Source organism: Myotis yumanensis, unplaced genomic scaffold (genome assembly GCF_028538775.1).
Source record: "Myotis yumanensis isolate MYYU_CA2020_CCGP unplaced genomic scaffold, mMyoYum1.0.hap1 SCAF_10, whole genome shotgun sequence".
NCBI lineage: Eukaryota > Metazoa > Chordata > Mammalia > Chiroptera > Vespertilionidae > Myotis > Myotis yumanensis.
In genome coordinates, this window is record NW_027223761.1 from 62,132,500 (window position 1) to 62,154,257 (window position 21,758).

The 21,758-nt window shown below is 38.9% G+C and overlaps 1 protein-coding gene across 1 annotated transcript; it reads right to left on the reverse strand.

Annotated features, from left to right (window-relative positions):
• Window positions 1-999: 999 nt before the first annotated feature.
• On the reverse strand, window positions 1,000-17,540 carry LOC139017453 (baculoviral IAP repeat-containing protein 3-like). Its single transcript, XM_070425889.1, has 9 exons — window positions 17,425-17,540; window positions 10,787-13,892; window positions 10,602-10,701; window positions 9,008-9,086; window positions 7,680-7,728; window positions 5,828-6,070; window positions 2,065-2,319; window positions 1,769-1,810; window positions 1,000-1,653 (listed from the first exon to the last, which is right to left on the reverse strand). The coding sequence occupies exons 2-9, from the start codon at window positions 11,634-11,636 to the stop codon at window positions 1,460-1,462; spliced, it is 1,812 nt and encodes a 603-aa protein (XP_070281990.1). The 5' UTR covers window positions 11,637-13,892; window positions 17,425-17,540; the 3' UTR covers window positions 1,000-1,459.
• Between the last annotated feature and the right edge of the window lie 4,218 nt (window positions 17,541-21,758).

Below are 21,758 nucleotides of genomic sequence, written 5' to 3' on the forward strand. Positions count from 1 at the left end.
GAGCCCCAACCCCCCTGATGGGCCCTTCTCTGTGAGTGACAGGGGGCAGCACCCCAACCCCCTGATCGGCCCTGCTCTGTGAGTGACAGGGGGGCAGTGCCCCAACCCCCTGATGGGCCCTGCTCTGTGAGTGACAGGGGGCAGTACCCCAACCCCGATTGGCCCTGCTCTGTGAGTGACAGGGAGTGGCACCGCAACCTCCCCATCGACCCTGCCTTGAGTGTGACAAAGGGCAGTGCCCCAACCCCCCAATCGGCCCTACCCTGAGCGTGACTGAGGGTGGCATCGCAACCTCCCAATCCACCCTGCTCTGTGCATGACAGGGGGCGGCGCTCCAACTCCCCAATGGGCCCTGCTCTGAGCCTGACCAGGGGCTGCACCTAGGGATTGGGCGTGCCCTCTGCCACTTGGGAGCAGGCCTAAGCCAGCAGGTCGTTATCTCCCGAGGGGTCCCAGACTGCGAGAGGGCACAGGCCGGGCTGAGGGACCCCCTTTCCCTCTCCCCCCCCCCCCCCCGAGTGCACAAATTTTTGTGCACTGGGCCTCTAGTCCTATATAATAAAAGGCTAATATGCAAATCAAACGGCAGAATGACCGGTTGCTATGATGTTCACTGACCACCAAGGGGCAGACACTCAATGCAGGAGCTGCCCCCAGTGGCCAATGTGCTCCCACAGGGGGAGCACTGCTCAGCCAGAAGCCAGGCTCATAGCTGGTGAGCGTAGTGGTGGTGGCGAGAGCCTCTCCCGCCTCCGTGGCAGCACTAAAGATGTCCAACTGATGGCTTAGGCGGGCCTAAACCATCAGTTGGACATCCCGTGAGGGCTTCTGGACTGTGAGAGGGTGCAGGCCAGGCTGAGGGACCCCTCACCAAGTGCACAAATGTTGTGCACTGGGCCTCTAGTAATTCAATATTGAAGAGTTTTAAGTTGGTAAGGAAGGAGCCTAGGAATGCCTAAGTTATCCGATATCATAGAAATAAAAATATTAAGAATAAGAGTAATTCTGATTGCTTTATTAAAACATTTCTCACATAGTTCTTTACAAAAACACCATGTCTATAAAAAGGTACTCAACAAATATCAAAACCTTCCATGTATAGGACACTTATCAAAAAAGACAGAGGATCCATGTTCTTGGTTCTTAATATAACTCCAAAATATTTAAAGTTCTGAAAGGTTAATTAACAAATCTTAAATTTTACTTCACTTGCAATTTCAGTAGTGCTGAATTTTGATTTAATATTGTACTTGTAGTGCTATCCCTATTTTTTTGTTCACAAGAAAAGAAGCATATCATTCTCTTGCTATCTGAAATATGTTTACATAAATATATGTATAGTTGTGTAAAACAAAATTTTCTGAGTTGTAAATAAATTTAAAAAATAAGTAAACTAAAGCAATATAAAAGTTAAAATTACAATACATTTAACCCATAATGCCAAAATTTTGGATCATCTTCATGAAAGAAATGTACGAACTGTACCCTTGATTGTACCTCTACAAATAGGACATTTTCTTAGAGAAGGGGCACAATCTTTGCATACTACTAGATGACCACACGGAATAAACACTATGGAAACTTCTTTGTCCATACACACTTTGCATGTTCTTTCTTCTTGTAGTCTCCTCAATTGTTCTTCTATTGGTAAGTCTAAGAAGAGAAATAAATTTTTAATAAAAGGCAATTTGGTGCTTCTCTCCCAATGAAAAGCCAAGAAAATAAAAATAATGTTTTCTACTCGCTTAAATCGTTAATACTATTTTACCTGAAACATTTTCTGTGGGAACATACTTTATGTCCTGTTGCACTAAGGAGGAAAGGAAAAAAGCATTACTAGGGCAAGTAAGGTCAGTATTTAGTCACAGAATACATATTTTTAAAGTAACAGTTTAGACTCCAGCCAAATACTAGAAATAATTGTCATCATGTCAAGGCAACAAAAGTCTTTTGTGCAATTAATAGTTTATATATTTGATTGGATTTTTTCAATAATCACAATTATTAATAAGCATATTTTCCATTGATCTAGAAAGTTCTCAAAAGTAATTTTCTAGCACTCACCAAATAGACGCTTGTATAACGTGGGGTCATTTTCTTGTAGAGAGTTTCTGAATACGGTGGCTGCAAAATTTCCTTTTACTATAATAGTATCAATCAGTTCTCTTGCTTGCAGAGTTGTCTGCGTTTTCAGTCTAATAATATCATGTTCTTGTTCATGAATCACTCCAGCAATTAGTAGACTATCCAGGATTGGAACCACACAAGTCAAATGTTGAGAAAGTGCCATCCTGTTCTTCCGGATATATGACAGATCATCTTTGTGAAAAAGAACACAAACATGTTCAATCTCTGTTCACAAACTTCCTCCCACGCCTACACATATAACTGAATGAAAAAAATGACCATAATTCATAATCAGGCATTAAAGATGATTGCTAGGTTTGGGGGTACCCAACCCCTTGTGCCTAATAACAATGTTACGGACTAACGCTTACTGAGCACTGTGGTAAGCACTGAGAGTGTATTTACTCATTTCATCTTCACAACAGCCCTTTGAGGTAGATACTAGTATTTTAATTTAACAGATGAGAAAACAGAGGTACAATGTGGCAAGTAAATTACTTGAGGACACACAACTAGCAAAAGTCAAACCGAGGCAGTCTGGCATCATAATCTGTGCTCTCAACCATTTGGCAATACTGCTATAAAATACAATTTAGAACCTAATAAAATTGAAATTTCTATTTAACCTAGTCAAACTGGGGGGAAAATAAGATAGTTAAAATGATAGAATATTTTTCTTAAATTACATTTACGCATAAAATTCCTTTAAATTTCCATTTTAAGATGAAATTTTTAGTTATTTTCCTAAATTAGACATGATATTGCCATTACCTAAATATTTTCCAGTAAAGGGAAAGACATTAAGAGCATTTTGAAAACTAAATGCTACTTGTCAATGACACATTCCTGTCATTTAGGATCACTGTGTTCTCTGAGATCTAGATTTTTTTATCTACTGGTGAAATGTTTCCTATTTTGAAGCTCTGAAATTTTATTATCATTTGTTCTAAATTTAATAATTATCATATACTTTTACCATGATCCATAAAACTATTTCTATGAAGTAACTAATAACAGAAGTTAGGTTGTCTAAAGAAGTATTTGGGAGAGATTTCCAGATTTTAGAAGCACTGACTTTGTCAAGTAAAAGGACACAAAAATAGAACAATATAATAAATAATAAAATATAGGGTTTAGTAAAAAAGTCAAGGTTAGAGATATACATTTTCAAGATAATTGAAACTCTGAGAATAAATGAGAATTGAAGCTCTGAGAATAAATAAAAGATCTGAGAATAAACCTAGAGCAGTATCTGGCACAAGATCAATGCTCCAAAAATATAGATTGAACAAATGAACAACCAAGCCTTAGTAATTTAAAGAGCAATGGGAACAAAGAAGTAATAGAGGGGGAGAAGAATTAGGACTTAATTTATTCTGTTAAAGTATCTATGTTAGAGAAATAGTGATATATTAAAAATTAAGATATAATTTACAACTTGATGTTGAAGTATATTAGTTTTTCCATCTAAGATTAATGTTTCTAATTTCATGTTACTTAACCTAATGTAATCAATTTTCTGAAATTCTTAAGATGTCTAAAATTGGATTGCTAGTGGCTGATGAAAAAGACTCATTTCAAAGTCATAGATTTTATTCTGGCTTCTAAGGTGAAAATACTTTAGAGGCATTTTATTCTCTTATTCTGGAAAAATATCCTTAATTTCCTCTTTATTTACACACCTGTCAAGAAATTACCCACTGTTCTCAGAAAACTTTAAAATAATCAGTAACCTAAATGGAAGTATTTTCATTCACTCATTCAAAGAACATTTCTTGAATGCAGACACTATGTGGGTATAATGTTGAGCCCGAGAAGGGATCTTTTTGACAATGCATGTTATTGTATACTAGAGGCCCAATGCATGAAATTCGTGCACAGGTAGGGTCCCTAGGCCTGGCCATTGATCAGGGCCAATCGGAGCCTTCTGGCTGCCAGCGGGGCCTTCCTTCATTCTTCACTGCCCCCTGGTGGTCAGCACACATCATAACAAGTGATAGAACTCCCAGTCGAACTCCCGCAGGGACACTTTGCATGTTACTAGCCTTTTATATATATAGATTGTTGAATTAGGGTTATAGCTGGAGACTTTGTTGATTTTCTTCAGAGGAAACATAAGTATTTTATAGCTGCATGGCTTTAGACTTCATGGAGTCTATAAACAATTGTGGAAATGAATGTTCTCTTCTTTGAGCAATTGTTCACTGATGACCAATAGCCAAACTGAGAAGACTACAGGAAGGACTTGCATTCTGATCTTCACTTCATAATGAAAAAGAGAACTTGAGTAGGGTGGGCAAAGATGAACTTGGGCTATTTTGCTGCTGAATTGGTGTGTAAGACTATAACTCACACTTTGGCACATAAATAATGCTGTATTACTATAGTCTGATATGTTTGCCTAGGTTAGCCAGAAGGCAAAGCCACCTTAGTGGGCAAGAGTAGGTTTACTCAGGAATGGAGTAAACGATCTCATTGTCAATCATCCTGGGAAGAACTAGATCCCAGATGGCCTTGGGAATAAGAATAAGGGGCAACCTGTTTTCTGCTTCTGGGCTTAGTGGCTATTTGGGAACCTGAGTCTTGATTAGGGAAAACATGCTTTCCTGGTCATTAGTATAAACTGGCCAGAGCTATGCAGAGATAAACCAAAAGCTAGGGAGAGAGATTTGTGAGGATGAGCCATTTGGGCCATGGTGCTCTTATTATCCCTAAATCTCCAGGAAGAGCTTGTTAAAAGTTGCAGTCTGTTTTTAGCTATGTTGAAAGGACTCAGAACTGGTCCATGCTTGGGGAAGAGTGGCACAGGAGAGATCATCTTTGTCTAGGCCACAGTGATGGGAGCAATGAGAGCAACTAGTTGAGACCGGACATGCTCTGAGGAAGAGTTTTGGTAAAAGGCAATAGAGTAGCAGACAAAGCTAGTATGGAAGGACATGGGTAAGTTATCTCGAGAGAATGTGAAACAGTACCTATCTTAGGACTCCCCTAAATACTAGACGGACACTAGGAAGGGAAACTCAGCTCTTGTACAGGCAGGTAGGAGACTTCATCATAATTTGTACATTAATTTATAGTCATAGGCTAAAACATACTGTTATGCCGATGTTAAAATTAATCATTGTTACTGATCCCATTCCAATTTAAAGCAAGCAACTGGCCTGGGGTTAAAAGCATGCCAAGAATTACATGCACAATCAACTACCCAGAATCCTATCTAATAAAAGAGTGATATGTAAATTAGCCATCACTCTGCGACAAAGATGGCAGCGCCCATAATGGCAGCGTCGCCCTGGCCATGTGAGCCCAGCATCCGTGCCCAGCCGCACAGAGAGAAGGGAGGGGAGGGGCCCCGGCCACACAGAGGGAGGGGAGGGGCCTTGGGCCAGAGGCCAGGGCAAGGGATGCTGGCATCGTTGCAGGCCTGGCTGAGGGACCCCAACCCCCGTGCACGAATTTCGTGCACCAGGCCTTTAGTAAAAATATAAATTAAGAAAAAGCAGGGGAAAAAAATGCTCTTATTAAGTATATGCATTTCAATTTACTAAGAAATTCAAATATATTTTAATGTGAAGAAATTTTTCAGAATACTAATCATAAGAAAAATCTGATTGAATTGACTATGAGTGTATTTTCAATAACATATGCAGTGACATCAAATTCTTATGGAAACAGAGACTGTACTAACAAATATGTGTACCTGATTCTTCTTCCTCAGTTGCTCTTTCTTTCTCCTCTTTCCTTATTTCATCTTCAGCATAAAGTAAATCTAATACAAGATCACTGACGATTTTGTAATTCTCCCCAGTTGTTAGGATTTTACTCTGAACTGTCTGTTTTACCAGCCTTCTACTGAAGCCCATGTCCAAAGCAGCTGTAACCACAGGCGTATCCATCATCACTGCATCTTCCGAATGGTTTTCTCCAGGTTCATAATGAATAACTATATGGAATAAAGAATTTAACACATATTGGGATAATCCGTATTTTTTAAAATTAAAAGTTATTACAATTTCAAAAACATAAAGCCCAAGAAACATAAAGGTACTATTTTGCATTAACTTCGTTAAATTTAAAATAATGATAAGTACGTGCCATCACTAGAGTAAGAATATGGAATATTGTATCCAGATACAAAATGTGCATTATCCGGCATAACTATGAGTATGAGAAGGCGATGGAATGTTGGGGATCACCCCCAGCAGAACAGAGGTCCTTTTTTCCCATGTTGAATGAACAAATGAGCTTTCTAAATCAAATACGTTTCACATATTTCCAAAAGAGGCCATTGTCTTCGCTCACCTTTATTACTGCAATGGCCTCTTTCAGTATTGCTCCCATCTAGTTCATTCTCAACATTGCAGCCAGAGTGACATTTTAAAAACAGAAATCTGATTGTGTCACACTCCTTAAATTCCACCAACAATTCTACTGCCTTAGGATTGTGGCGTGTAAGACCTCACACCATCTCTGGACCCTGTTTACTTCTTCATCCTCACCTCTCGCCACTTGTTCATTTGCACAGTACACTCTAGCCCAGGAGCTGCAAACTGATGGATTTCTCACCATTTACTCATTTGTATTCTGTACTCTAGTCCAGAAGTCACAAATTCTGCCTGCAGTGCTGACTACTCTTACAGCTGACCTGATTCATTCATTTTTCTGTTTCCAAGTCCTACTTCTGGCCATACAGAGTTTTGTTCAGTTCTTCAAATGTGCCTGTTCTCTTTTGTCACTGAAGTCTTTCTGCCTGGAATATTCTTTCTTCCCTTTGTCACTTGGTTAACTCCTATTGGTCCCTGTGATTCTATGATAAGACCAATACTTCCTCTCACCTGAAGCCTTTTCTGATCTTTCCTCAGGCACTCTCAGAGCACACTTACCCTTTCCCACCACATCCCTCTCTCCTATCTATGTATTTGTATTTGTCTGTCTCCCTTTGCCTATTAGCTCATGAGAACAGGAGTTATGTTTATCCTGTTCTCTAGCCTAACCTCAGAAGAGCAGATACACAATAAATATTCATGGACTTTAATTGAACACTAGATGGTAGAATAGAAGCGCTTGTTCCGATTAGGCTCTGTCACCTTTTAGGTTTAAGGTGATGGACAGATCACGTAACCTCTCTGAGCCTCGGAGTCCCTATTTGACAATAAATAATATTTTCTACCCTCTCCATTTCATGGAAAGAATATGTGAGCAAGCTAATGTTACAGTGCATCTGTTCCCACCCTGGTCTGAGAACAAGGGTTAGGCTGGATGTATGTAAGTTTGTTAAAACAACAGATGCTCAAGCCCTGCCCTTAGATAACTATGATTTAATTCAGTAGGTTTGAAATGGAGAGTAGAAATCTGTAATATTTTTTAAAGTTCCTTAGGCAATTATGGTATACCCTAAAGTTTGAGAAATACCAGCTTAATGTATTTGAAAATGTACTGTAAATTATAAATCATACCACAAATATACATATATTATAACTATTATCAAATTTCTATTGTAACAGTACCAAGTGGTTCTATTTAAATGTGGCAATTACTATCATTGTACATACTTGGTAACTCTGCATTTTCATCTTCTGGATTCTCTGAAGTAGATAACAGCTACATGGGGGAAAAGGTATAAAATTAAAATATAAATCTTATCCTGTCCATTGCAACAAAAATAAATCAAGAGGCCTATTTTATTCAACTTACTGACTTGTTTATTGGCAAAATAACTTTTATATCAAAAGCACTATTTTCAGCAGTAATTTCCTAAGCCATAAACTAATAGCATTTCTTTGGGTATGTGTGTGTATATATTAACATATAAATTCTATTTTTATTAAGGCAGGAGAAGGGCTAGATCTTTTCAGTGATCTACGACAATCATTGTTTGCCTGTCATCCCAAATATCAGACATTTCCTGGATCACCCTTTGGGATAAGTTGGACCCTATATCAGTTCCATTTGCTCTGCTTAGAAAGTGTTTGGTCCTCAACACTACCATATAAATTCTTTTTTAAAAATATATTTTTATTGATTTCAGAGAGGAAGGGAGAGGGAGTGGGAGAGAGAGATAGAAACATCAATGATGAGAGAGAATCACTGATTGGCTGCTTCCTGTATGCCTCACACTGGGGATCGAGCCTGCAACCTGGGCATGTGCCCTGACTTGACTGAGAATCGAACCAGGACTCGAACCGGGACGTCTTGGTTCATAGGTTGATGCTCAACCACTGAGCCACAACGGCTGGGCTATATAAATTCTTATTTGCTTTTCCAGGAAGATTAGAAAGAGGAATACAATTCTCTTTCTCAAATCTTTTTAAGAAAAATTAATATAGTAAACCATTATAAGTCTACCATCCCCTCCAACCATTTTTTTTCCTCAAATTTTATTGCAACTTCCTTAGAAAAATGCTTAGAGAGAAATATAACTTAAATATTATTTTTCAGGAGGTTTCTAATTCTGAATCTGTTTTTATCCTTAAAATAGTACTCTAAGATCATGCTGGGTGTTGTAAAAAAGAAAACTTTTTTTTTTGGTAATTCTTATCTAAGGACATTTTTTCCATTTATTTTTAGAGAGTGGACGGGATGGAGGGAGGAGAAGAAAGAAGAAGAGAGAGGAGGAGGAAAGGAGAGAGAGAGAAATATTGATGTTGATCGATGGAGCCAGGGATTGAACTTGCAACTTAGGTACATGCCCTTCCCTGGGAATCCAACTGGAGACCCTTAGGTGGGCGGGTGGGCACTCTAACCACTGAGCACACCAGCCAGGGCAGAAAATGTGTTTTTAAAGCAAGTCTTGCCTTTGTAGTAAAATACTACTCTCTAACTATTATAAAATATTTTATCTGTTGTTAACCAACGATTAAAAAACTAATAAAGTCCCTACCTGTTCAAGTAGATGAGGATAATTGGCTTGAACTCGACTGATGAACTCTTGTCCTTTAACTCGTATCAAGTACTCACACCTAAAATGTAAACAAAATTAAGTTTGAGGAGTTATTTGAATCGGCCATTTGTAGACTGCTACACATTTTAAATTAACACAGATATGCATATAACCATTCGACTAATCATGCAGCATATGAGAAGTGTTAAGAGACATTGCAGTCAAAGGCGAGATGATGTAAGCAAGAAGGCTGTAACTGGTAATACTGTTCATAAATTAGCTTTATATGCTTAAACGATGAAAATATACAAAGGGGGACAAGAAGAAAGAATGAGGAAGTTAAACATTTTCTATTAAGTCAGATATTCACAAGTTTGACATTTCCTAGATAATACACATCCGTTGTCAAATTTAAGTACAAAATTAATTCATGATACTACCAAAGCAAATTTACTGTTCTTTTTACATATTCACAAAAAAGCAGCACTTTTTAAGACATCTATGTAAAGTATTCTTTATCCCTTCATAATTTTTGAAATCTGAAATATTTGGGGAGCACTATGTTGCTGCAAATGAAGATCCAGTTTTATATTTTAAAAAAGCATATGTAATAAAAAGAAGTTAGGATATCAAGTTTAGTAATCACCATTAAATATACTAAAAGTTTTGACCATGAAAAATATAATTATAGCCACCTGATTTTAATAAAAAAAGGAGAGTATAAACAAGTATGGAATAATCAAAAGTATAAGACATGACAATAAAAAGCTAAGTAGTGATCAAAAAGCTAGATTTGATGGGTATTCTGCTCTGTTTCTTTTTATCCATAGTACTTATTACCTTCCAACATGCTACATAACTTCTTTATTAAAGAGTTATGTAGCATGTAAAATCAGTATGAAACCATAAGTCTTGGTTTTGTCCCACTGAGTATTTTAAGTGCCCGGAACAATGCCTGGCAATAGGTGGTTGATTAATATTATTGAATGTTGAATGAATGAAAATATGTCCAAGATATAAAATTGATTGGAAAAAAAAGCCTCAAAACAATATATATATAATATATAATTCATGTAGAGAAATTATATACATTTATCTATATACAGAGTGTCCCAAAACACTTCAACAGTTGATAGCTCAATTTTGAAAATGAAATGTGTTTTAATAAACACTGCTTTTATAATTATTCAAAGTGTATACATTTTGGGGGGACACCCTATATGTACATATGCGTAAAGAGATTTTGGAGGATGTTCAGTAAAATGGTAGCTGTAGCCATCTTTAGGTTGTGAGTTCTGGGCATTTTAAATTTTTTGTCTCTGTACTTATTTGTAACATGTGATTTTGGTTTTATAATGAGCATATATTAAAATATATACTAATTATACAAAACATCCTAAATGTATTTCTTCTTTGTCTTAAATTTCCATCAAAATATTTTAAGTAATTATTTTTCTAAGCAATGCATCCTAAATTTATTCACAAATGTATGTCTGAAACAAAGAATCAACTAATGGCTGACTACAAGGTAAACACATATAACCCATCTCATAATAATCACACACATTTGCAAAGAGAATTTCCAAACAGTTACCTTGGAAACCATTTGGCATGTTGTATCCATGGGTCATCTCCAGATTCCCAACACCTCAGTCCACCATCACAGCAAAAGCATTTGACATCATCATTGTGACCTAAAATTGATGTTGGACCAAAACTTGAAATTTGCCCACTGAAGTGCATAAAACATTTTGAATTTTTTTAGATTAAGTTTCTTACCCATATAATAAAAACCTGCACTTGCAAGCTGCTTAGGATGAACTCCAACACTAGAGGGCCAGTTACAGAATGTTCTGAAACGGGCAGCCTGCGTCTGCATGCTCAGATTAGAAACACTGTATCTGGAAGTGTCTTGAGGCCGACTTTCTAAAAACGGGCAATGGGGGAAATGTCTCAGGTGTTCCGACATAGCATCATCCTTTGGTTCCCAGTTGCTCAGTTTTCCACCACAGGCAAAGCAAGCCACTCTGTCTCCAGGTCCTATGTAGTAAAAACCCGCTTTTGCCAGATCGGTTGGCGACAGGAAGGTCAATGGCCACGTCTGGAAAGTAAGTAACCTGGCGTGTTCCGTATTCATTGTACAGTGGTTGGGACTTCTCAAGGCAGACACATCGTGATTTGGTTCACAGTTCACAGGACTTGAGGGGAAGCTGGAATAAGAGCCACTGAAATAACCACTGTTTTCCAAACTTGGAAATACTGAATGTGTGGAATTTGTTCCCGAAGAAGGCAAATTAAGCAGAGAGGTGGCTCCCGAAATGTTACCTGAATTTAGTTTCTGAAGAAAGCCACAGCTAGGGTACAACTTTTTATGCTTTTCAATCGGTTTGTCTCCTTGTTTCCAGTTATCCAGCATCAGGCCACAGCAGAAGCATTTGACCTTGTCATTCACACCAGTGTAATAAAAACCAGCGCGAGCAAGACTCCTTTCGGACACAAGAACACCAGCGGGGAAAGTCGAGTACGTAGACATTCGGTACAGTTCACAGGAAAAGTCATATTTCATTTCAGACATGTTGGCGCTTTTCATCAGCTTTGATAAGAATTCGCTGTTTTCTACGAGGTTCATAAAGAAATGGATGGGGAGGAAAAGGGACTAGCCTTTCTCTAGGGAGGTAGTTTTGTGCACGGCTTTGATTTTTCTAGTTTTAGTTCTAGGTTGAACACCTAGAACAAAAATATCTTGTTCTTTTTTTCCTCCTCTGTCTTCAGGGTTTCAGCACAGCAAGATCAAAATCCTGCATTGACACATCTTAAGGAACAATTATGCATAACAGCACCTTTGTATGAGCATACAATGTAAGCATGACGCCCTATAGTACCTTGTGATGAAAATGCAAAGCCTTCGTAAGTGCAGAGAGCTTTGGGTCAGCAAGATGCCATCTAGTGTCGGGCACTTCAACAGGCAGGTCAATGCACTAGAAGAACGCTTCAGTGACGTTCAGCCAGCCCAACAATAAAACTTTCTCACACAGCTAGCTTGCTCCCATGGTGGAAAGTTATGCTGGATAAGTGCTCTACAGAAAATAAATATTCTAACTATGTTTGTTTTGCTTTATTTAGATTGTGAAATTTGGTGTGTGTGGGGGGGGGAGCGGTAGAAAGCATAAGAGAAAAAGAATGCATACCATAGTTCACTGATTCTAAGATGCATATTTTAATATCTGTTATAGAGAGGTATCTTGAAATTAATGCCATAGCATATTTTAATTAGCAGCATTTTTATTTCTTAGAGGTACATAAAATTATAGTATACCTTATCATTGATGACATCTTAGATTCAATGACATATAGTATATCCCAAATCTTGCTCAGATTAAGTAATTTTCTTCCTACAATCATTTTAATAGGGAGAACAAAGCAATCCAAACTCTTCTTCCGGATAGAGCTTAGGTCGTAACAGAATGAACTGATACATCTTAAGGCATGGTTTTAAAATTTATTAAAGAATAATTATTTCTCATAAATAGTCAGGAACCTGGTTGCTTTGCAATAGCGATACCATTTTATTTTACTTGGCAAATTAGATATTCTATTTTATTTGCTCAATGGGTCTCCTAAATTCAGCTTCATGCTGTTGAGAGCCAACATCAAATCTTCTACTCTGATAGTGTATTTAGTTTTAAGACAACCAAAAGTGCCACGTCTATAGGTTAAGATGGATAGCCAAATACAAATATGGCGTGGTCAGAAAATATTCCACAGATAGCATACCTTGAACTATAATTTATCAAGACAAAATAATAATAAATTTACTTTGTCACATCCACTCCTTTTGAACAGCAGAGACCGAAAAACTCAGAGTATCTCAATTATGACTAGCTACTAGTGAATAGGTTCTGCATCAATAATATTAGCAATGACCAATAAACAAATCATCATGGTTTTTCTAGCAGTGATTTGTAAGCATGGTTTCCTATTGGAATCTTTCTTTTCTTTTTTTTGTTTTTATACTAGGATTTTCCACTGCAGACTTTAATGCTTTATTTCCAGGTGGCAAAACACACACAAACACACAAAAACATATCTCAAAGGTGAGTTATTGTATCTAATTTTAGTTTTTCACTGGTCAAAAATTTTACACATTGTTATAACACCTTCTTGGGGTTTATTATTGTCTCTGTGTAAATTTTACTTCTGAATAAGGTTGTTCCTTTATCAAAATGTAACCATCTAGCCATCATTCTTATTCTTATCTCAGAGATAACAGCCCATTTGAACAAACTAAAATACCAAGTCTTACCAATGGTTAGATAATTTATTCACCAATCATCAAGTTCATCTTTCCTACTTTGTCTAAATTTCTTGTACTTATCAAAAAGTTTTGTTCTTGACATTTCTTTGTCATTGTAGAAGTCTTTAAACATGTCAAAGGTCTTGTTTGCATATTTCTCTAATTTAACAGAGGGTTGAATATTAACTCTTTGTTCTAGATAACTGTCATTCATTTCTAAATCTTTAACAAACATAGGTACTTTTTTTCTATTCTACACAGCAGCCAGATTGCTCAGCCAATTTTGAAGAGTATTTCAACAATGTGTCCCAAGTAAAATCACTTCTCCACAGTCAAATTAAAAAAACTCAATATTACTTTATAGTTATACCTCCCATAACTAGATCATATTTTTAAAATGATAACATTCTTTGGATGCCACAAACTCTAATTAACTACTTAATTTGTTTATTCATGCACAAAACTACCTCCCAGAGATCAGACTAAGTCCCTTTAAGGATTTTAGGTCTCCATGATGAGCTGTTTTGAGTTACAGAAAAAAAAATGGAAAAAATCTAAAAGAAGAAAAACAGTTTGCTTCCTTTGTAAAACCTGTTTAAAAAGAGAGAGAGAGAGAGTTTTAAAAGTCAAATAATTCATAGAAGTAATACAATTATATTTTTAAAAAATATTTTCCCCAAAATAGAGCACTAGTATTTACTGATTGTCCACTGTGTACAAGTTGCTGTACTACACATGGCAACGGCCAAGAAATCCCAGACAAAAACCAAAGAGCTCAAACGGGGAGCCAGTAGAGGTATTACGTTTGGCTTACACAGAATTAACTATAATATTTACTAATTTTTAAAGTTTTTTATTTTAAAATTAACTTATACTTAGAGAAACCTTACAAAGATAACAGTTCCCACATACCGTGTACTCAACTTCCCCAAAGGTAACATCTTACATAACCATAGTACAATGACAGGAACCAGGAAATTAGCATTGATACAATGCTGTTAATTAATCTGTATGCCTTGTTTGAATGTCACCAGTTTTCTAAATAAGTACATTTTTGGACCACGGTATTGTTATTTATTAACTTTTTATACCTTTTTAATGATTAGAGAGAGAGAGAAACATCAATGTGACAGTGAAACATCGATCAGTTGCCTCCCACCCACACCTCAACTGAGGATCAAACCAGCAACCTGGGCACGTGACCTGACCAGGAATCGGACCAGTAACCTTTATGGGACAATGCTCAACCAACTGAGCCACACTGGCCAGGGCGGGACCACAGTATTTTTAAATGTTTTAGTTAATTACCAACATTTTTTAAAAGTAAGAGACTTCCCATAACATTCCCTAGTTTAGAATGTTAGAAAAAATGAGAAGATCTGGCCACATAGGGTCTACATTCCTGCATGGCAACAACCAGCCAGCTCTGAGCAGGACTGCACCTTGAGGAGAGGGCACGTGCTCTCCAGTTTGGTGCCGTACGTTCACTCCTTGGTATGGAGACTGACTGTCAGATGCTATTTGTCATTGAGCTGGCTCACTGATTTCTTACAGTAGGATTATGAGGAAAGTGCAGCTGTATCTATCAAAAGTAACACAATGAAAGGGAGACAGAGAGGAACACATGTTTAGAGAAAAATGAGAATACCATATTTCTTTGTGGAAAGGAAGAACATCCCTTCATGTTTACATATGTGTTTCTGTTTAAAAGAGATACCCACAGTTTTGTTCATTTATACCACTTGCCTGGCCCCTATGTGTTTGAGATCACAAATCCCTTATACGAGTGGGGGAAACATCTAACCCATGGGCTGTCTAAGGCTCTTGAAATCGTTGGGTCTGGCCCTGCCAAGGCATTAGGGGTGAGTTAATTAAATGTTTGACCAGATATAGTGGCTAATTTTTAAATTGATGATTTTATATGGCCTGTGAATGATGTTATCCAAATGGCCCTTGGCAGAAAAAAAAAAGTCCTCTACCCCTGCCTTACCCAGACCTTACCTAAAGAAGCTTTGGTGTGGAAAGAAGGCATATGTTTACGGAAAATTACAATATATACACACAAACATGCTAAGATGCAACCCTGGATCAGTTCAAACTGTCTTAACCATTTCCAACACCTAGACTTACAAATGCTGCTGGGGAAGATCTGCAGCCTTGCAGACTGGGACCCGAACGACTTCAGGCACCACCGTGGCTGGCCTGTCACCATTCCCAGCAATTCTACTTACCCCTGGTCAGCTCCTATCCCGCTGCCCTGTGCAACTCTCCTAAACCTTCAATGTTCTCACATGTCTCCTCCACTGCTCTCCATCTTGCTTTCAGTAGGTAGCTTTGCCTTCTATTGTTCACGACCTACTTGCTACTTCAGATAACAACCCTTGTTCCTTGACATGCCCCCCCCCCCCCCCCTCCGCCTCAGAAATCTTGCTCTTAACCTCATCCCCCTCATTTGTTCAACTCTCACTCTCTACTGGCTCTTTCCCTTCAATATAACAAGCAGGCTTAAGTCTGTCCCAGCTTTCAAATAAAAACAAACCAAAAAATCCTCTTTGAACCCCCACTTTCCACTCTAGCAACTATCCTGTTAACTCACCTTATCACAGCCAAGTGAATTGAACAAGTGTCTCTGGTTAAGGTCTCCCACTATAATTGGCTTTAGCCAGCACCACTTAAAACTAACCTCAATATTTATAAAACTAGCTTCTTTGCCAAAACCAATGGAAACTGTGTTTTACCCTGGAGCCCACTTCCTCTTAAAATTGTCTGTTCCCTTGGATTCTGATACCACTCTATTGGATTTCCTCTTTCCTTCTCGGTTTGGCTCAAGTCCCCAACCTCTTCTCTTTTTACTCTTGTCATTTCCCGTGAGCAACCTCTCTGAGCCTGGGGCTGCTGGGTGTCTCCCCGGTCTTGGGCACTGAGTGTATCCATATCTCCCACAGTGTAGGATATATTTGCCTTTTTTTTTTTTCTAACTCTCCCGAAACTGTGAGCTCCTTCAAATCAGAACTATGTTTCAACTTTGTACCAGCTCTCCCAACCACAATATCCACCCAGCCTGGCATATAATGCAGACACTAAGACTTTTTGTTGGAGAAATGAATGTTAGCAAACTTGACTCGAGTCCCCCCATAACCACAATACCCTCATTTGCATAGTATGAAGGATATCAATGTTATATTAATGACCACAAAGTCTGCACAGTGATGGTTCAAAAGCAGGCTTTGGAGTCAAACATCTTGGGTTTCCAATACCATTCAGTCTCCCCCCACCAGCGTGTGTAACGTTGGGCAAGTAAATCTCCCTGAGCCTGAGTTTCCTCCCTGTCAATAGAGCTAATTATGGTAATTGCTTGTTAAGATTGTGGGAACACCTGTAAAGTCTTCAGAGGCGGTGCTAGCATATACTAGATATCAGCAACACCTAAGGTTAGCAATAAATAACAGCAAACTAAGTTAATACTATTGTTAATTTTAGTGGCATTTGCCTTATGCTAAGAGCACTACAGAATTTCCATACTGATTACCAGGAAAACTACCAAATATCGGCTTCCTGCCACCACTTGGGACCATTCCTGCATTTATTCATTAAATATTTTACTCTGACCTTACGATGCTTCGGGCTCCGTTCTGAGGCTTGTTTGGCGCATAAACTCAGAGACCCAGGGGTTACCTCTTGGCGGGCAAAGTAAACCAAATTGCAAAGCTTCCCCAGTCCACTGGCTCGCCCCACAAGTAAACAGAATGGAGCACCCGGCGGGAGGCGGACAGAAAGTGAGCGCGGGTGAAGGCAGGCGGGCCGCCGGCACCCCTCGCGCCCAGGACCCCTGCGGCCCGCGCCCAGCGCCTCCCGGGGGTTGACAGCGAAGGGAAGGACGCCCGGCCCGCGGGGACCCACTCCTTGGCTCGTCCCTGCCCGCCCACCTGGAGCGGACTTCTGGGCCCTGCAGCCCGTGCCACCCCGCTGGCCCTCGGCCACCTCCGCGGCCCCGCGCGCCTCTAAGCGGAGCAACCCTGCGTCCCCCACCCGGGAAAGCGGGGAGGGGGGTAGCGGCGGGGGGGAGGGGGAGAGCGTTCATGCACATGCGCAGCACAGCCTCGCTGCAGCCCTCGTCACCCACCTGCTGCCCAGGCCGAGGTGCGCGGCGAAACCTGGGATCTTCTCGGGGACACCTGTCGGCCGGCGGCTCCGGGCGGGCCGGGTCCCACGCCGCCTTTTAATGCTCCCCGCCCTCCACGCCCACCCGCCGGCCGCGCGGCGCGCTCTCCACGCCCCCCAGCGGCGGGTGCTTTCCTGCAGGACTTAGGGGAACTCCAGGGTGGTAACCACAGACTTCCCCCGGCGCGGGGATTTCCATGACCTACAAGCACGCCTATTTCTTAACCTTAGCGTATTCGCGGGGCATTTACTGAAAGAGCCTTTGCTTCGTGGTTCGTGGGTCAGAGGAAATATTGATCACCCGTGGAGAGGAGGTGATCATTGGTCAGCCTGACGGGAAAAGGTCCATCTCGCATGTCTATTTAAAAAAAGAAAAAAACATTGTGAAACCTTTATGACCATTTTTAACTTTTTGTTCTGATTGAGAAAGTAAGGCATGGATGGAAATGCAGTGGCATGCAAAAAGGTCGCATGATTCTCCTTTTCAGTTTATTTTTACTCTTTTAGAGACAGATTACCTTATTAGTTTCCTGAGTTGAAACTCTTTTTGGTTGGTTGGTTGGTTTTATACCTGGGGTAGAGTTGTCTATAAAAAAAAAAAGGCCACCTTTGGGCGCACCAGGGACATCTCTAAGTGAAGGTGATATTCTCCGGGAAACTTGAAGTCCGAGTCCCACTGCACTGCCATGTTTTTCTCCATCTCCCTTGTCCAAGCAGGAGGTTGACGCAACTTTTTCTAGGACACTGTGTGCCAGGAAGAGCTCGTGCCCTGGGAGAGCGCACCTGATTTTCCTGTCTTCCAGGAGATCAAAGGTGATCAGGAAACAGAAGCAGAACCACAATGCAATTCGTGAAGTCATGAAGAGGGACGCCCATTTCATTCACCGCAGCGAGGGTCAGCTCGTTAGTTCCAGCTGGAATTTTATCAGAAAGATTAAGTTGGTCTATGAAGATGTAGGGATGTCAATCCACCTTTGAGCCACCTTTGAGATGATGGAAACATTGTGTGGTCCTTATATGCTTTTGATCATGTACCCACCAGACGTATTTTGAAAAACTCTATTTCCCTGGAACATTTTTAAGTTGATATTAAAACATAAAAGTTGTCATAATTGCTAAGCAACTACAAAATGTAGATATAGATATTTTAGAATAAAATTGATCCAGATCTTTCTTACACAATGGACTACAAATACCATAGCCATTTGACACCTACCGCCACCCCTTCGATAATTAACATCTCAGTTCATCTTTAATAATTGAAAATTTTAACAATAAACAATTAAAATATATACATAAAAGTGAATACTGTAAAAAAATAATTGAAAAAATTATATTATTGCCTTTTGACCTTGAACCTTCTACTTCTCCCACAGTATATTAATATATATCCATAATGGACATCTTTATGATCACTCTGGCACATATTTTTGAAACAATATGTATTTAAATCAAATTTGATATTTTTCCCTGTGATCTAAACCTCTAAGTGTTAAAGAAAAATTTCTCCTTGATTGCATTATCATGTATATTACTTTTGGTACTTATTACACAATTGGTCAAAACAATATAAATATATTATAAATGTTGATAATTAATAAAGATAAGATGTAAAATTCTATTATAAATGCAATCTTAATGGGGTTGCAGGTTATATTTTAACAATTTTTTCACATGTGTGTTCATAAATATTACCTATTACTAGATTATGATAGGGTTCACCATAGATTCTGTTCCCTTTTCTCACTTCTACAGATTATAAGTGTGGAAAAATCTTTTTCACATATATAAGTAGATAGGTCCAGGAGAAATGTTATCATATCAATCTTCTCATAATTTTGTGAACATTTGTTTTATAGCCCAAAAGTCACTTACCAACCTTTAATCCAAAAATTTAATTCATTATCAGTAGACAGCTCAATTTTGTTTAAATCCATGACTTAGAAAATACAGACTTTTGCTCTTGAGATTGGGTTACCAGAGTTAGCAAATTAAAATACAGGACACCTAGTTAAATTTAAACTTGATATAAACAACAAATCATGTAATACATTACTCATTGAATATATTGATTATCTGAAATTCAAATTTAACTGGGTGTGCCTATATTTTATCTGGCAACTCTGTACTCAGGTATTAGAGTCATTCATTTTCTCAACACTAACAATGAATATTTCACAGCCAAAGTCAATACACCATTTTAAAACCCAAGATGGGTGAGAGGTGAGCCAGTGTTTTTTTTTTTTAAATATATTTTATTGATTTTTTACAGAGAGGAAGGGAGAGAGATAGAGAGTTAGAAACATCGATGAGAGAGAAACATCGATCAGCTGCCTCCTGCACATCTCCCACTGGGGATGTGCCTGCAACCCAGGTACATGCCCTTGACCGGAATCGAACCTGGGACCTTTCAGTCCGCAGGCCGACGCTCTATCCACTGAGCCAAACCGGTTTCGGCAAGCCAGTGTTTTTTTAAGAGAGAACCATTGTGAAAAGGTTGGTGAGAGGACAGAAGAGACCCGGCAACCATAATCTTGTTTTCAGGCAGATCAATTTTAGGAAAAACCACAGGTAGAAAAACTACATATGCAAATATAACACCAGATTGTTAATTCTCTTAAACCTATTTGAGTTTAAGAGAATTAAACCCAGCCCTAACCGGTTTGGCTCAGTGGATAGAGCCTCAGACTGCGGACTGAAAAGTCCCAGGTTCGATTGTGGTCAAGGGCATGTACCTTGGTTGTAGGCACATCCCCAGTAGGGGGTGTACAGGAGGCAGCTGGTCGATGTTTCTCTCTCATTGATGTTTCTGACTCTCTATTCCTCTCCCTTCCTCTCTGTAAAAAGTCAATAAAATATATTTTTTTTTAAAAAAAGAGAGAGAGAATTAAACCCACTGACCCATTGCTAAATCTTTGTAAAGAATTGGTAAGTTCACTCAAAAAAAACACTTATCCCAATTTCAAGACCAGGAAATCCTGAAGTGATTAGAATTCCCAAGTTCTTCCAATTAATAATGATTGTTGTGATCAGACCTGTCAGGTCCTGGAGTGGATCAATATGTCTCCTTTGCAACATTTTGCACAACTTTAATTGCTGATTTTTTAAAAAGTAATTGTTTACCTGTAACAATTCTAAGTTGTGTATGAGTGAGGACTGGGAATATTTTGTTCACAGCATTATGCTAGTGCTAGCAGGGCACCTGCAAATAGTAGGTGTTCAATAAATCATTGTTGACTCACAAAAATGGAGTCAATCTATCCAGTTGGGCCTACTTTATTCAAAAACTGCATCCAAATTTTTAATAGTATTCCATACCCTACTTACATTTCCCCTCTAACCCTTACTTACATTTCCCCTCTTCTTTCCAGCATCCAATTTACCTAAACATATTTCCTCTCCAAATAGTCTTTTAGAAATAGAAATAAGGAAGGAAATGTTTGAGAAAAGTGGCAAGGTAGACACATAGAGCCATTACTTTCTCTAGTTATCCAGTTTTCTTCTGCTGCCAATGTGTAAGCAAGGTATAAGTGTGTAAGAAGGATTTTCACTCCATTCCTGGTTTGGAGTTTGGATAACTCTTACCAGTGGTACGTTCTCAATATTCTATTATTAAATAATCAAGTTTAAAGTATTTTTTCCCTGAGGGGGACCATGCTAAAAAATTCTCTCTCTGGAAGGAATTTCACATATTAATAATGTGGTAACAACTTTAATTTCAGCCTAATGCTATTGCACTGTAAGTTTTTAACATTTTTAATTAAAGAAATACATAAGCCAGAGACATAGGAACATGGAACAGACTGATAAATCTCAGAAAGATGCGAGGGTGGGTGGGTGGGAAGAGATTAACGAAAGAATTTATATGCATATATGCATAACCCATGGACATAGACAATAGTGGGGTGAAGGCTTGGGGCAGGGCATGGGGGTGGGCTAGAAGGTGTCAGTGGGGGGGGGGTAAATCTGTATTATTTTCAACAATAAAGATAACATAAAATAAAATAGCCATTGCCGGTTTTTCTCAGTAATTAGAGCATTAGCCTGAGAACTGAAGGGTCCTGGGTTTGATTCTGGTAAAGGGCATGTACCTGGCTCGGGGTGTGTTCGAGAGGCAACCATTTGATGTAAATTGGTGTTTCTCTCTGTCCCTACTCCTCCCTTCCACCCTCTCTAAAAATCAATGGAAAAATATCCTGGGTGAGGATGAACAATAAAATAAAATACAAAAATAAAAATAAAGAAATACATAAGGGCTCTACTACTCAGGAATCTGGAAATGAAAGTAAAAGTGAA